General features: G+C 61.3%; 1 protein-coding gene and 1 long non-coding RNA gene across 2 annotated transcripts in view; one reads left to right on the forward strand and one right to left on the reverse strand.

Moving 5' to 3' along the window:
* Positions 1-7,431, forward strand: part of Prkcz (protein kinase C, zeta) — an 89,560-nt gene extending 82,129 nt beyond the window's left edge. The window contains exons 10-17 of the mRNA XM_013031444.1: positions 486-572; positions 1,922-2,057; positions 2,168-2,255; positions 3,279-3,398; positions 4,218-4,297; positions 4,631-4,720; positions 6,480-6,595; positions 6,973-7,431. Coding sequence (XP_012886898.1) covers positions 486-572; positions 1,922-2,057; positions 2,168-2,255; positions 3,279-3,398; positions 4,218-4,297; positions 4,631-4,720; positions 6,480-6,595; positions 6,973-7,060 — 805 coding nt within the window. The 3' untranslated portion in view covers positions 7,061-7,431. The remainder of the gene's footprint in view (positions 1-485; positions 573-1,921; positions 2,058-2,167; positions 2,256-3,278; positions 3,399-4,217; positions 4,298-4,630; positions 4,721-6,479; positions 6,596-6,972) is intronic.
* A 2,483-nt stretch (positions 7,432-9,914) lies between these two features.
* Positions 9,915-10,876, reverse strand: LOC105998668. Its single transcript, XR_001175710.1, has 2 exons — positions 10,638-10,876; positions 9,915-10,120 (listed from the first exon to the last, which is right to left on the reverse strand). It is a non-coding gene; the product is annotated as an uncharacterized LOC105998668 (long non-coding RNA).
* Positions 10,877-13,264: the final 2,388 nt, after the last annotated feature.

Raw genomic sequence — 13,264 nt, forward strand, 5'->3', positions numbered from 1 at the left:
GCGCCACTTCCGACTTTTTTCTTTTTGCTTATGTAGTGCTGAGGAATCGAACCCAGGGCCTCAGGCATGCAAGGCAAGCGCTCTACCACTGAGCCACCTTCCATTGCTAGCACAGACAGAGATGATGGGAGGATGGATGTCTACATCTGTCTGTCTGTCTTCCCCAAGTCCGAGTTTACGACCTTGGAGTCACCACACTCATGGTCTTGGAAGGCAATGAGCAGATGCTGGGACCTGAGACCGCATCTTCCCACCAAAGCACCGAGAGATGGCCTCTCCCAGCCCTGCCCAGCCTGCCGCCACCTGCCCGCCACATATCTACCCCCTGTGCGCGTAGAGCTGCCCAGGACGGCCCAGCCTGCACCTAAAGCCAGCCCCGCGTGCTACTGCAGCCGCGCTGCACCCCGGCTGAGATGGCCTTGGCTGGTCCGCACGAGGACTGGACGCCGGTGACTTCAGCTCCCTGTTGCCTCTGTCCTGCCTAGGTTGTTCCTGGTCATCGAGTACGTCAACGGCGGCGACCTCATGTTCCACATGCAGAGGCAGAGGAAGCTTCCGGAGGAGCATGCCAGGTGAGGGCCGGCCGGGGCCGGAGAACGCACCGGGGCCTCCAGAGGAGCGGGGAGTTGAAAGGAAAGAGCAGGTTGGGGGGAGATGGCAGGAAGGGACACTTTCTTCCACGTGTCATAAACGCCAGCGCCTCTCAGGAGCTGTGGCCTGTGCACTGGTGCTTCTTCCCACAATGCCTTAGCGGCCATCTGCCCGCCCTCCACAGTGGCCGTCAGTCCCCTCCCTTTGCATCCCAAAGCCGGCCCCACAGGAAGGGAGGGGGTGGGCTTGGCTTGGCTTGCTCCCCGTCTACGAATCACGTTGGATCCTCTGGAGAAGGTAGGGAAAGATCAAGAACAGCAACTGCTCCCTCACTCATTTTCAAACTTTGTTGGCTGAGGAGGCTCACGGCCGGTGCTGGAGTGCTGGGCTGGCAGGGACAGGGCCTGCCTGGGTTTGTGGTAAAATACGCCTGGCCTGAAAGTGAGCGTTTCGAAGTACACAGATCCCGGGTGCATGCCAGCGCCACGCCCCAGAGGGGGGCTGCGACTCCCGACCCCGGCCCCGACCCCCACTGTCGCCGCGTGGTTGACAGCTCTAGGGGCCTCTCATCAGTAGCACCCACGCACGCGCACATCTTTCTCTGGTTTACGTTGTGTGGCACGATGGAGTCACGGTTCCCCCGCCACTGTGCGTGTCTGCGTCGCCCTGTTCAAGGCTGAACGTGGCCTTCTCACCCGTCCGTCTGTGGGTGCTGGCTGAGTCCTTGTTTCCGCTGCTGGGGATGGTGCTGCTTCTCAGCAGAGCCATGTGGAGTCTTCCTGGACCCCGCGTGTGCACAATGGACTTCATTGCTGTGTCACAGGGCAGTTCTGTTCTCATATTTGTCTTTGAAGTGGCTCCATTTTACACCCCCGTGTGCACAAGGACTGCCGTCTCTACATCTTCATCAACGTGTGCCCGTGTGCCAGTCCTGGGGCTTGAACTCAAGGCCTGGCTGCTGTCCTTGAGCTTTTTGCTCAAGGTTCTCACTCCACCACTTGAGCCACAATTCCACGTCCAGCCTTCTTGATGGTTAGAGATGAGTCTTGGGACTTTCCTGCCCAGGCTGGCTACGAACCACAATCCTCAGTACTCCCAAGCAGCTGGGATCAGAGGCATGACTCCCCAGCACTTGGCTGGGTGATTTTAACCGCGGATGTTCTAATGGGGCATGGTTTCAAAGTGGCCGAGCGCCTCCGGGCGCTGCTGCCTGTGCGTGTGACCCCGCCAGTGTGACTCATCCTTGGGAGAGTGCGGGTCCGTGGGAGGAGCCCGTGGAGCCCGTGGATGGGGCCCGGCCCTGTGACCTCCGCTGCCCGCCCCACCGCAGGTTCTACGCTGCCGAGATCTGTATTGCCCTCAATTTCCTGCACGAGCGGGGGATCGTCTACCGGGACCTGAAGCTGGACAATGTCCTGCTCGACGCCGATGGGCACATCAAGCTGACGGACTATGGCATGTGCAAGGTGAGCGCCCCCAGCACGGCGCACCCTGGCACCCCCGCACCCCCACCTGTGCCCAGCCGAGCCTCTTCCAGGCCGTGGGTGCGAGATCCCCCGTCACTCTGTCCCCGCAGGAAGGCCTGGGCCCAGGCGACACGACGAGCACTTTCTGTGGGACCCCGAATTACATCGCCCCGGAGATCCTGCGGGGAGAAGAGTATGGTGAGTGTGGCCTTTCGGAGCCTCTCCCCGCTCTGATGACTCGAGCAAGAGGCGGGAGGAGCGGCCGGTACACTCACCCCGCCCAGGTCCCAGGCCAGGCCTGGAGTCCGGTCCGACAACCGGAGAGGTTTGTTACCATCTCACGCTCAACATCTGTACACACACACACACCCTCTTCCCGTGCCCCAGCTGATGCCAGCGTCTGGCCCTTGCCCCTAACTCCAGCCCCTCCATTCTCTTACCAGTGAGCCCCAGGGGCCACGGAGGAGAGGAGGGCTCGACAGGCCCAGGCGCCACACCAGCGTGCACACTGGTGGGCGGTGCCGTGGGGCTGCAGGAGAAGCGAGGGGTCATCGGGGATGGCAGGTGCTCGGTTGGGATGCAATCCTGTCAGCGTGGCACTGGGCTGCCTGCCTGGCGTGTACCTGGACGTGGCGCGTACAGCGTGCAGTGGGTGTGTGTGCTGTGCACACAGGTGATTAGCGTGTGTGTGTGTGTGTGCAGGCCAGTGTGCTGTATGTTTTCATGTGTCTGTGCACCCACAGGCACTGTGGTCTTAGTGTTTCAGTGGAACATGTCACACGTAGGCCTGTGTACATCCTGGGGCGGGCACGGTGAGTGGGGTTCTCACCCTTGCGGATAATTGGGCTTCTGGAAGTTTCTTCAGTTGAAGTCACTCAGTAGCAGCGAAGGGAGCTGATTGGTAGACCGGGACCCAGGGTGGAGAGTGTGGCCGCCGGGTGGGGTTTGGTCTGTGCGGGAGACGGTGCGCGGGTGTGGCCGGGCGGCAGACCCTCCCAGCACTGGGACGCGTTGCCCACAGACCCCGACCCATGAACGCAAAGACACTCAGAACGCTTTGTCATCTCAGAGAAGATGCTTTTGCAACCTTAGTTAACTAAACAGAAGACGGAGAGAGGACGGCGTGGATGCGGGTGGCAGGTTGTGGCTGCCCACAGGGAAGCGCGGCCAGCCTCGCGTGCGTGCGCGCGGCCGTGCTGACCGACGGCGACCTCTCCGCAGGGTTCAGCGTGGACTGGTGGGCACTGGGCGTCCTCATGTTTGAGATGATGGCCGGGCGCTCCCCCTTCGACATCATCACCGACAACCCCGACATGAACACGGAGGACTACCTTTTTCAAGGTGCGTGGCCACGTGCCCGGGGCCCGCCCCAGCTCTTCCCACCGCCCTTCTCTTCTTCTAGGGCAAGGATGGAGGGGTCCCCGGCCTGGGCGGAGCTGCTACAAAAAGCACTGAGGGAATATTCCTCTGGCCGCCCATCCCCACACACCCGCATGCTGGGGACTGGCCACAGGGTGAGGGTCCACAGTGGGGTCTCCATGGCCCAGCTGGACAGAACGCGTCCTGATTTAACCCGGACTCCTTCCTGCCCTGGCCAGGTGACCTTAGTAACCTTTAGTGTGGGGTCCAGGCCAGGCTGTCCTTCGGCGCCCTCCGGTGGTCAGCACACAGAGGCCTCCCTGTGCCGGAAGAGGTGGGAGGAGGGGCAGATGGTGCTACCTAGGGTTCTCAAGAACACATGGCTTCCAGCAGCAAGGGGCTCCTCCTCAGAAGCACTTCAAGATGGGTGTGGTAGTGCGTGCCTGTAATCCAGTACTGGGGCAGACCCACGTGGGAAAACTGCAAGTTCAAGATTTGAGGCCAGCTTAGGCTGTAAGGCAAGACAGTCTTAAAAGAGAGACGGAGGCTGGGCAGGTGGCTCAGTGGTGGAATGCTGGCCTAGCACGCATGAAGCCCTGGCTTCCATTCTTCATATGCCACATACACAGAAGCAGAAGTGGCGCTGTGGCTCAAGTGGTAGAGCTAGCCTTGAGCAAAAGAAGCTCAGGTCCTGAGTTCAAGCCCCAGGACTGGCAGAGTCCAGGGACCCTGTGGGCTGCTGGGCAGAATGGGCACAGCCAGGGAGCGGCGGCCAGATGCCTCACCTGCCCATCCTCACAGTCATCCTGGAGAAGCCGATCCGGATACCCCGGTTCCTCTCCGTCAAAGCCTCGCATGTCCTGAAAGGATTCTTAAATAAGGTACCCTGGCCTTGCGGGCGCGTCCCTCGGGGGCCCGGGCTGGGCTGTCTGCGAGGGGGCGGGGGCAGGGGCACCGTGCTGCTGTGGCCAGGTTTGGTGTCCAGGCTGCAGGTTTGTGTTTCCTGCATTGCTAGTGGAGTTCCGCCTTCTCTGGCTGTTGGTTTTTGTTCATACTTAATACGAAATGAAGCAGCAAGAATCACGCCCCAGAGACATGGCGGCAGGGAGGGTGACTTCGCGTGGAGGGGTGGAGCGCCCGCTGGCTCCGGTCGGGGAGGTGGTGTGCTGTCCAGCAGGGGAGGGTGACCTGTCTGTCTGAACTCTGACCCCCAGGACCCCAAGGAGAGGCTCGGCTGCCGGCCGCAGACAGGGTTTTCCGACATCAAGTCCCACGCCTTCTTCCGCAGCATAGACTGGGACCTGGTAAGTCCTCGGACCGCTCAGCACCCGGGGCGGTTGTGGCCTCCAGGTGGCTCCCTGCCTGCAGCTGGTCTGAAACACAGGGTGAGCCAGCCTGGTGCTGGAGGAGCTCCACCGGGAGGCGGGAGCTGGGCCTCCCCGGGCATGTTCTCTGGTGTCTTGGTTGCTTTCCAGAGTCCATGTGATCTGATACGCTGCCGGGTATTGTTCAAGGCTGTGAGCGCAAGGTTCAGTGTTTCTCTGTTAGTCCATTCCTCGTATTAGAGGACATTTGTATAATCTCAAAGTATACAAACGCATGGAGAATTACTGCCACATAGCTATAAAATGTGCATTTGGCTTTTGAGACCAGGTCTCACTGTGTGGACTAGGCTGGCCTTGAACTTGTGATCCTCCTTGGCCTCAAGCACTGGGCTCCCAGTCGTACGCCACTACACCAAATAAAATTGCCCACGCAGAGGGAGCGGACGCCTCCGTCCCAGCGCTACCCCCCCCACACACACCTGGCTTCCAGGCAGCCAGGCCGGCATGGGGGACCCCCCGCCCAGGACCGGGTGCTGCCCACATGGCCGCCAGCCACGTTCCATCCAGTGGACAGTGGTCTGCAGGTGGCGGGGAAGGACGCAAGGCCCTTCCCGGGAAAGACCAGGCCGCTGCTCTCAGTGCTCAGTCCTGACACTGAGAAACCACCTTCAATGCGATTGAACTCAGCACAAGAGAGAAACTGTGAAGTTTCATTTCTTTTGTTGTTTAATATTTTCATTGTTATAAAGGGTGATATATGGAGGGTTTTAATCTGTCCATTGCGGGGCTTGAACTAAGGGCCTGGGTGCTGTCCCTGAGCTTTTTCACTCAAAGTTAGCGCTCTACCACTTTGAGCCACAGCGCCACTTCTGGTTTGGAGTAGTTAACGTGGGGTAAGAGATAAGAGTCTCACTGTCTTTCCCACCAGGCTGGCTTCAAACCGCAATCCTCAGATCTCAGCCTCCTGAGTGGCTGGGATTACAGGCGTGAGCCACCTGCTTAAGCGTACATTCCTTTTTGGACATGTCACCCCTTCCCCTGCTCTCTCTCGGCTCTTCCCTCCCATCCCCACCCGTGCGCTAGATGGTGTATTATGAGGTCTCACTTATCTGCTGTAAGGCCAGCGTTGGTGGCCTAGCTGAGGGCCTGAGGGGTCACCCCTCCCCTCGGGGGCCACCGCAGTAGCCCCTGCCTAGCTCAGCGCAGGCTCCTCGCTCTGCTTCTCCCAATCTGCCACCCTGGGGACCCCCAGAACTCTACTGCAGCATCACGGAGAGGATGGCAACAGGATGGTTCTCTCTGCACAGGCCCCAGCTGGCCTGGAGAGAGACGGGCCTGCAGGGGCAGAAGTCTCCTCCCCCCCACCCCCCTCTGCCCTGCGCTCATGGGTGGGGCAAGTGCGCCCACTGATGGTCAGAGCCGGGGCGTCCACCTGCTGGGGCCAGGCCGTGCGTCTGCAGGCCCAGGACTAGCTGGGGGGGAAGGGGGGAGGAAGGAAGCAAGCTGGCAGCCGCCCTGTGTGTGTAGATTCCGGGGTACCAGGCATGTGGTCCACGCCATCCATACTTCCAGCATTTTTTAGCTGAAGAGAAATCCTTCTGGCATTGGATGGTTCCTTAGATGTGATGTTTTAAGGAAAAAACAGATGGCATTAACCCCCGGAGAGCTCCTTGCAGCCCGCGTACGGTGAGCTCAGCGGGAGCCCTGCGCTGACCCACATCCCCGGCTTCCTCCGCAGCTGGAGAAGAAGCAGGCCCTGCCGCCCTTCCAGCCACAGATCACGGAGGACTACGGCCTGGACAACTTCGACACGCAGTTCACCAGCGAGCCCGTGCAGCTGACCCCGGATGACGAGTGAGTCTTGATGGGCGGGCAAGCGAGTGTGCCCCCAACTCCAAGGTCCAGGGTCCCGCCAGGCGCCCACGCAGGGCTTAGACCCGAGATCAGGGCTCAACGCCAGCCTGGGCAGGAAAGTCCAGGAGACTTTTATGTCTAGTTAGCCAGCAAAGGCCCCAAGTGTAGCTGTGGCTCAAGTGGTAGAGCATCACCCTTGAGCAAAAAAGCTAAAGGACAGCACCCAGACCCTGAGTTCGAGCCCCAGGAGCGGCAGGGCATCCCCGGAGCGGTGCCAGCGCCACTGGTGGCTCCTTCACCCCCACCGCGGGGGGGGGGTCTCCACGCTGAGCAGACGGCCCCAGTCACTGCCCCCCACCCCCATCCTGCGCTCCCAGGGATGTCATCAAGAGGATCGACCAGTCCGAGTTCGAGGGCTTCGAGTACATCAACCCGCTTCTGCTCTCCACCGAGGAGTCCGTGTGAGGCGGCGTGCGTCTGTCGTGGGCACGCCCGTGAATGACCCTGTAACTTACCCTTTACCACAGCGTATGCATGCCAGGCTGGGCGCGGGGCTCCGGGCAGCCAGGGAGGGATGGCCGCTGAGACCGTGGAGGGAGGCGCCCGCGGGCGCTCCGGGCAGAGCAGTCCCGCGTCTGGGCCCCGGGAGGCAGGCTTTGTGCTGGAGGAACTGCTTCCTGGGCCCGCCTCACGTCCAGTGTGGTGGCCCTGCCCGAGGGGACACGGGCACACCACCCAGGTGCATTCTCCGCAGAGACACAGCCCTGCACTGGCGTGCTCCCCAGGGAGGTGCGCGTGTAATGTCCTGGGGAATAAAATGTACCGCTGACGTCCAAGCTGCCCTCTGCTGCCTTTTTTCTGAGGCGCGGCCCCGCGGGGCGGCCCCAGGCCTTGGCCACGCCCTGCTAAGTTCCTGTTTTTTAACACGCCAGCGCAAGCTCGTAGTGCAGCATCCTGCGCGGCAGGGGGCGCTGCTCATCCTGTCTGAGGGAATCCGGCCTGCGGACTCCTAATCCGCTGCTAACACCCCAAAACGAAAACTGAAAACTGAACACATGGAATACTTTCCTGAAAACACTAGCCGGCGCCTCTCAGACGTCATGTCAGAGATTTGGGGGGAAGTATTCTTATCAACAATACTCAATTAGCAAATATTAAAAAGACGTGTGTGACAGCCCCTCTCCTTAAAGTGAGCAGCAGACAGCCTGAGGCCTGCTTCCTGCGTGGGGGGACGCCTGTGGCGTGGGGAGGGCGCCCGAGGCATGGGGGGGAGCACCCCAGGCGCGGGCCAGGCCCCTGCAGGCCGGGCAGGGCAGGAGCCATGTTCTAGGCTAGTCAGCCCTGAACACAGTGGGAAAGGGGCCCAGGGCGGGGGAGGGGGGCTGCCACACACCTTGGCAGGCTGTGAGACCCCTGGCCGGGGGGTGGGGGGAGGTGCGGAGCCTGGCTGCTTCCCAGCGGGCGAGCAGCTTGGTGAGGATTTGGCCGGAGTCCAGGCGATGGCCGGCACCTGGTCGCGGGGCCCCTGGCGCACTCAGGTTTCTCAGGCCTCTGCTGTCACCCAAGGTGCCGGGACCAGTGCTTGGGGCCCCAGCTTCAGGGACCCCACCCCAGCTCCACCTCTGGCAGCCTGGGGACTCCCGCAGAGCGTGCACACTCCCGCCAGCACTACCAGCGCCCAACAGGAACACTTCGTCTCCAAGGACTGGTCAAAAAAACCTTGAGAGCCAACTCTGCGGCTTCTGCAGGGCCCGAGGCTGTGTCTAAGGAGCCCAGGCCCACGTGGTCCCATCCGCCCGTGCTCAGCTGCCGGCACCGTGACCCTTACTGTCCACCGGAGGCCGGGCAGCAGCCGCCCCCTGGGGCACAGCGAGGGCCGCTCCGCTCCGTTAGCACGCGGCCGCTGGTGCACGAAGTGTGAGTCACATCGACCGTCATGGTGATTTGTTACATAAATGTAAAGTGAAAAATGTCTGATGTGTGGTGAGGAAAAAGTCCTAATATCTGCACAACGGCCCCGGGCTTCACAGCTCCGGACCTCTGAGAGGCAGGAGACGATTCTGCGCCCGAGCTGGCGGGCGGGGCCGGCTGGGTCTCTTGTGGATGTGCCAGTCATGTGACACCCCTGCACGCCCACCAATTAAAGACTGGTGAACACACGCCGATTGTCCTCACTTTTGTTAGGAAAAAAGGTGTTGGGGCTGGCAATGTGCTTGTGTCAGGTGCGAGTGAGCACCGTTCTCAGACCTAAAAGTGCTTCAGCTGTGCGCCGCTGGCTCATGCCTGTAATCCTGGCTACTCAGGAGGTGGAGACCTGAGGATCTCGGTTCAAAGCCAGCCTGGGCAGGAAAGCCTATACTCTTCTCTCCAATTAACCAACCAAAAAGCCGGAAGTGGAGCTGTGGCTCAAGTGGTAGAGCACTAGCCTTGAGCACAAAAATCCAGGACCACACTCAGGCCCCCGCATATACACAAGAAGTATGTTTTCTGGAAAGTGAGGTGCGGAGCCCTTTCCTTCGATTCCGGCAGCTCCTGGGGACAGACCACAGCAGCACTGCGCCACGGCCGGGCCAGGGTTCCCAGCACCCGGCAGGGCTGCCATGGAGGCCTTCGGGTTGGTGCGACCCACTCCGGAGCTCTGGCTCGTGGCACCACTGGGGATGTTAGCGGTGGCTCCGGGCGCCCTCCTCTGCTGGCCCTGCGGGTCCTGGTCTCTGCACCTCCTGTGGGCACCACCAGGGCACGGAAGACATCAAGCCGGTGAGCTCTGGGCCAGGTGCCCTCCCCAGCTGTGTGCACCACGGTGCAGGCGCAGCCCGACTCCAGCTCCCCCGCTCTCCAGTCTTGACCTCAGACAGACCCGTCTTCTGCTGCTTCCCAGGTCCCAGAACCTCTGCGCCTGGGCTCAGCCATGCCACCTGCACCCCAAGGCCCAGCCTCGCGCCAGGCCCTCGCCAGCAGGCCTCACGCACGCGCACGTCCTTCCTGCGTCCTGCCGCCGTGAGGACCGCACACTGGGTCCGGGCCACCCCAACCCACCCGCAGCCATCTTGAAAATACCCCTCTCTCCATGTATTTCTCCAGTTGTCAAATCAGGGTCCCACGGCTCCCCCAGCCTCCCAGCGCAGTGCCAGCGCTGCAGCTCTCTGCCCGTGGTAACCCCGTGCACCGCGTGGGGATTTGAGCACGTGGAAAGAATGGAAACGTGGCTGTGGAGGGCGACCCAACTGTGTATACAGCGGTGTGGAGGCCGGTTCTGTGTGAAGGCCCTCCCCCCCAGTCAGCTGCTGTGTGATCGCCAGTGAGCTGACACCTGTGCTTAAGTCAGACGCACGTGTATTTGGGTCAGCAACAAGGCGGGCCTTCGGGAGCAGCTCACATCCTGGAGTAAAGGTGCTGTGAGCGGACGGCAGCACCCAGCACGGGCCTCCCAGGGCCCCCGAGGCAGCAGCTCACCACGCCACGTCCTCCATGCCCTCAGCCAAGCACTGCGCTAGGTGGCTGTCCACGTCCAGCTGGTCCATCCTGAAGGGAAAAGGCCCATGGAGGCTGCAGTTAGGACGCCACCGTGCTCTCCCTGCCTCGCCTCCCCAGGCTGCAGGAGCCCCACCCTCTACCGCTCAGCACCGCGGGGAGGGGGGGTCACCCCAGCTTTCATAAACCAGGCCAAGCCCCGCCGCCTGGAAACCCTACAGGCCAGAGGCCTCTCCGTGCCTCAGCCCCGGGAGGCCAGCCCGGACGCCTGCCTAGCTGCAGACCACAGGCAGAGACACAACCTGAGCATGGAGGACTGAGGACGGGCAAGACAGACCCTCCCCGCCTCCAGGGCCTGAGCACGGCAGAGGCTCCGGCCCCAGTCCACGCCCAGCCATCGGCTTCCATCAACCTGCAGCCAGGAAAGACCAGGCTCCCACTGGGCACAGGGGAAGGCGCTGCACGCAGGGCCTGCAGGACTCCTTCGCCACCCAGGAGCAGTCGGTGCCAGGGAGTAACCTCCACCCAGTTCTGAGATTGGAAAGGGCGCTGGAAAGAAGATACACACCCAGGCCAAGAGCCTGGGCAGCATCTGGACCTCAGGTGACCCCATCAGCTGGTGGCTGCCCACACTGCACGTGGACACGAGGCCGGGGCAGCTGGCGTCAGGTTGGCTGGTCAGCAGAGCTACCAGGAACGCCCCAGGACTGAGCATGCTCAGTCCGTACCTGGGTCTGGTCTTGCTGGGGCCAAGGCCTGCGTGTGCTGAGATGACTTCCACAGCACCGCTGCACCAAGCCCGCAGGCTCGGCGGTTCAGAGGCAGCGGAATCGCAGCTCAAGGCTAGCCTGGGCATGACTCACACAGTAGAACACCTGTCTAGCACATGTGAAGCCTTGAGTTCAATCCTAGTATGGGGAAGGCAAGGGCCAGGGAAGGGAAGGCTGGGTATCCGAGGCTCCTCCTATAGTCCTAGCTACTTGGGAGACTCAGGCGCTAGGCTGAGTTCCAGGCCAGCCTGGGCAGAAAATGTTCTAAGAGACGCCCCGCCCCAACACAGTGCTAGGCAAGGTGGCACGCCCCTGGCAGAAAGCGAGACCCTAGTTCAAAAAGAATGAATGTGATTCCCTGCTGGAGGAAGGGCTCCCACTGCTGCTCAGGTGACAGACAACTAGCCTGGAGTACAGGCCCCGGGACAGCACCGATACACACACAACATCAGTAGGGGCTGGGAAGGTGGCTCAGTGGTAGAGTGCTTGCCTAGCACGCGTGAAGCCCTGGGTTCCATTCCTCAGCACCACATACACAGAAAAAAAAAGATGTTGGAAGTGGAGCTACGGCTCAAGTGGTAGAGTGCTAGCCTTGAGCAAAAGCAGCTCAGGGCAGTGCCCAGGCCCTGAGTTCAAGCCCCAGGACTGGCAAAAAAAAGTGAGTACTAGAGGCATGGCTCAGTGGTACAAGTCCCTGCTTCAAAAGCACGAGACGGTGAGCTCAAAGCCGGTGCTGCGAGGTTATTCTTCCCCAGGGGTGCAGGATGTGCCCAGGGTGTGTGCGAGCGCGAAGCTGTTTATATCATGGGCACCGGTGCCGGCGGCCTGGGCCCCATCCCCCAGGAGAAGGCGTTAGGCTCCAGCACTGTGCCTGTGGCTAGTCAAGTACCCAACCCCTGTCACACTGGAGTGCTTGGACAGACGGAGGGCAGGACAGAGACAGAGGGGAGGACATGAGGACCAGCCCTCCCCGGTCCACCAGGATGGCAGCAGAGCTATGGCCTCGGGCTGAGTTGTGGCCCAAGTAGTTACTCTCCTTCACGGCCAAATGGAAGAACACACTAGAAGCATTCCAGACACGCTAAGACCTGAACCTACTTCTCTGACACCCTACTTCAGAATCCAGGCACTTTGCCAAGCCTTCATGCAACTGTGCAGAAAGCTCAAAATGGGAGCTGCTTCCTCCTCAATCTGCCTGTCTTCCAGAATCTTTTTTTAGATTCTCTGGAAATGAAAGCCCTGCTAAGACAAAAGCCTCCCCCAGCGGGGGCCTGGGCGGCAGCAGGAAGGGCTCGGGTTCTGGGGGAAAATGAATTCCCGCCAGGGCTGGAGCTCCCGGCACTGGGTGCCTTTCCACCCAAAAGGCAGAGGCTTTTGCTTTAAAACACTCGCGGCCTCACCAGGATGAGCACAAGGGGTGTGGGCCACGTCCGCCCGGGCATCGCTGCGTGGGATGGGGCTGTGGGGGGGAGGGGGCCCGCACACGTGCACACATATACACACACGTGCACACACACAGATGGCCCACCTGAAGCCACCACAACCTGTCCCCCAGCCAGCCCACACTCGCCACTCCCTGAGCAAGGGGGAGGGGCGTGGAAGGGGTGGGGCTGGGGCCACCCCCACCCCCCACTGATGAAGACTAAGATGAAGACATCACTGTGGAGAAGCCCATCTTAACTGGTCTGTGGATTTTGATAATTGACCAGACTGTTCGGTGTGTTTGGGGTTGTCCTTACTAACTTTAGAATCCATCCCCCTTCTAGATATTTCTGGGTCCCACGGTCCCCTGGTCACAGAACACCTGGAACCTGCTGCCTGATCCAACTCGTTAGGAACTGACCAAGTGTGTTCACTCTCCTGACCCACCAGGTCCAGGGCAGTGTGGGGGCAGCATCAGTGCAAGTGGGTCCTAGCCTCCGAAGTGAACGTCACAGGCTTCATCCTGAACGGGGTCCGGTCACATGCCTGTCCACACTGGGAATGAAGTGACCCCCTGTGGGGCCACTCTGAGCTACTGGAGATGGGGGGGAGGCAGGCAAACCTCTCTGAGCACAGGGCCCAGTACGGGGAGAGAGAACCCCCAACCTGCTCTGAGCACAGGGCCCAGGATGGGGACAGGACCCCAGACCCGCGGCAAGCCCTGCACCAGCGACAGGACTTGAACCCGGGCTCCCAAGGCCTCCCTTGGCTTTTGGGCTCTAGCCTGGTGGCCGTGCCAGGGAAGTCTGCCTCCTCTCCAGCTTTTTGCTGGGTAAAGGGGGATTCACCTCCCAGAATTCCCTGCCCGGGGCCGGCCTCAGACCCTCGCGAGTCCCGGGTCCCCAGGACGGGCACTCACTGGGGGGTCCCGGGTCCCCAGGGCGGGCACTCACTGGGGGGTCCCGGGTCCCCAGGGCGGGCACTCACTGGGGGGTCCCGGGTC

The sequence above is a fragment of the Dipodomys ordii genome, unplaced genomic scaffold (assembly GCF_000151885.1).
Source record: "Dipodomys ordii isolate 6190 unplaced genomic scaffold, Dord_2.0 Scaffold6, whole genome shotgun sequence".
Lineage (NCBI taxonomy): Eukaryota > Metazoa > Chordata > Mammalia > Rodentia > Heteromyidae > Dipodomys > Dipodomys ordii.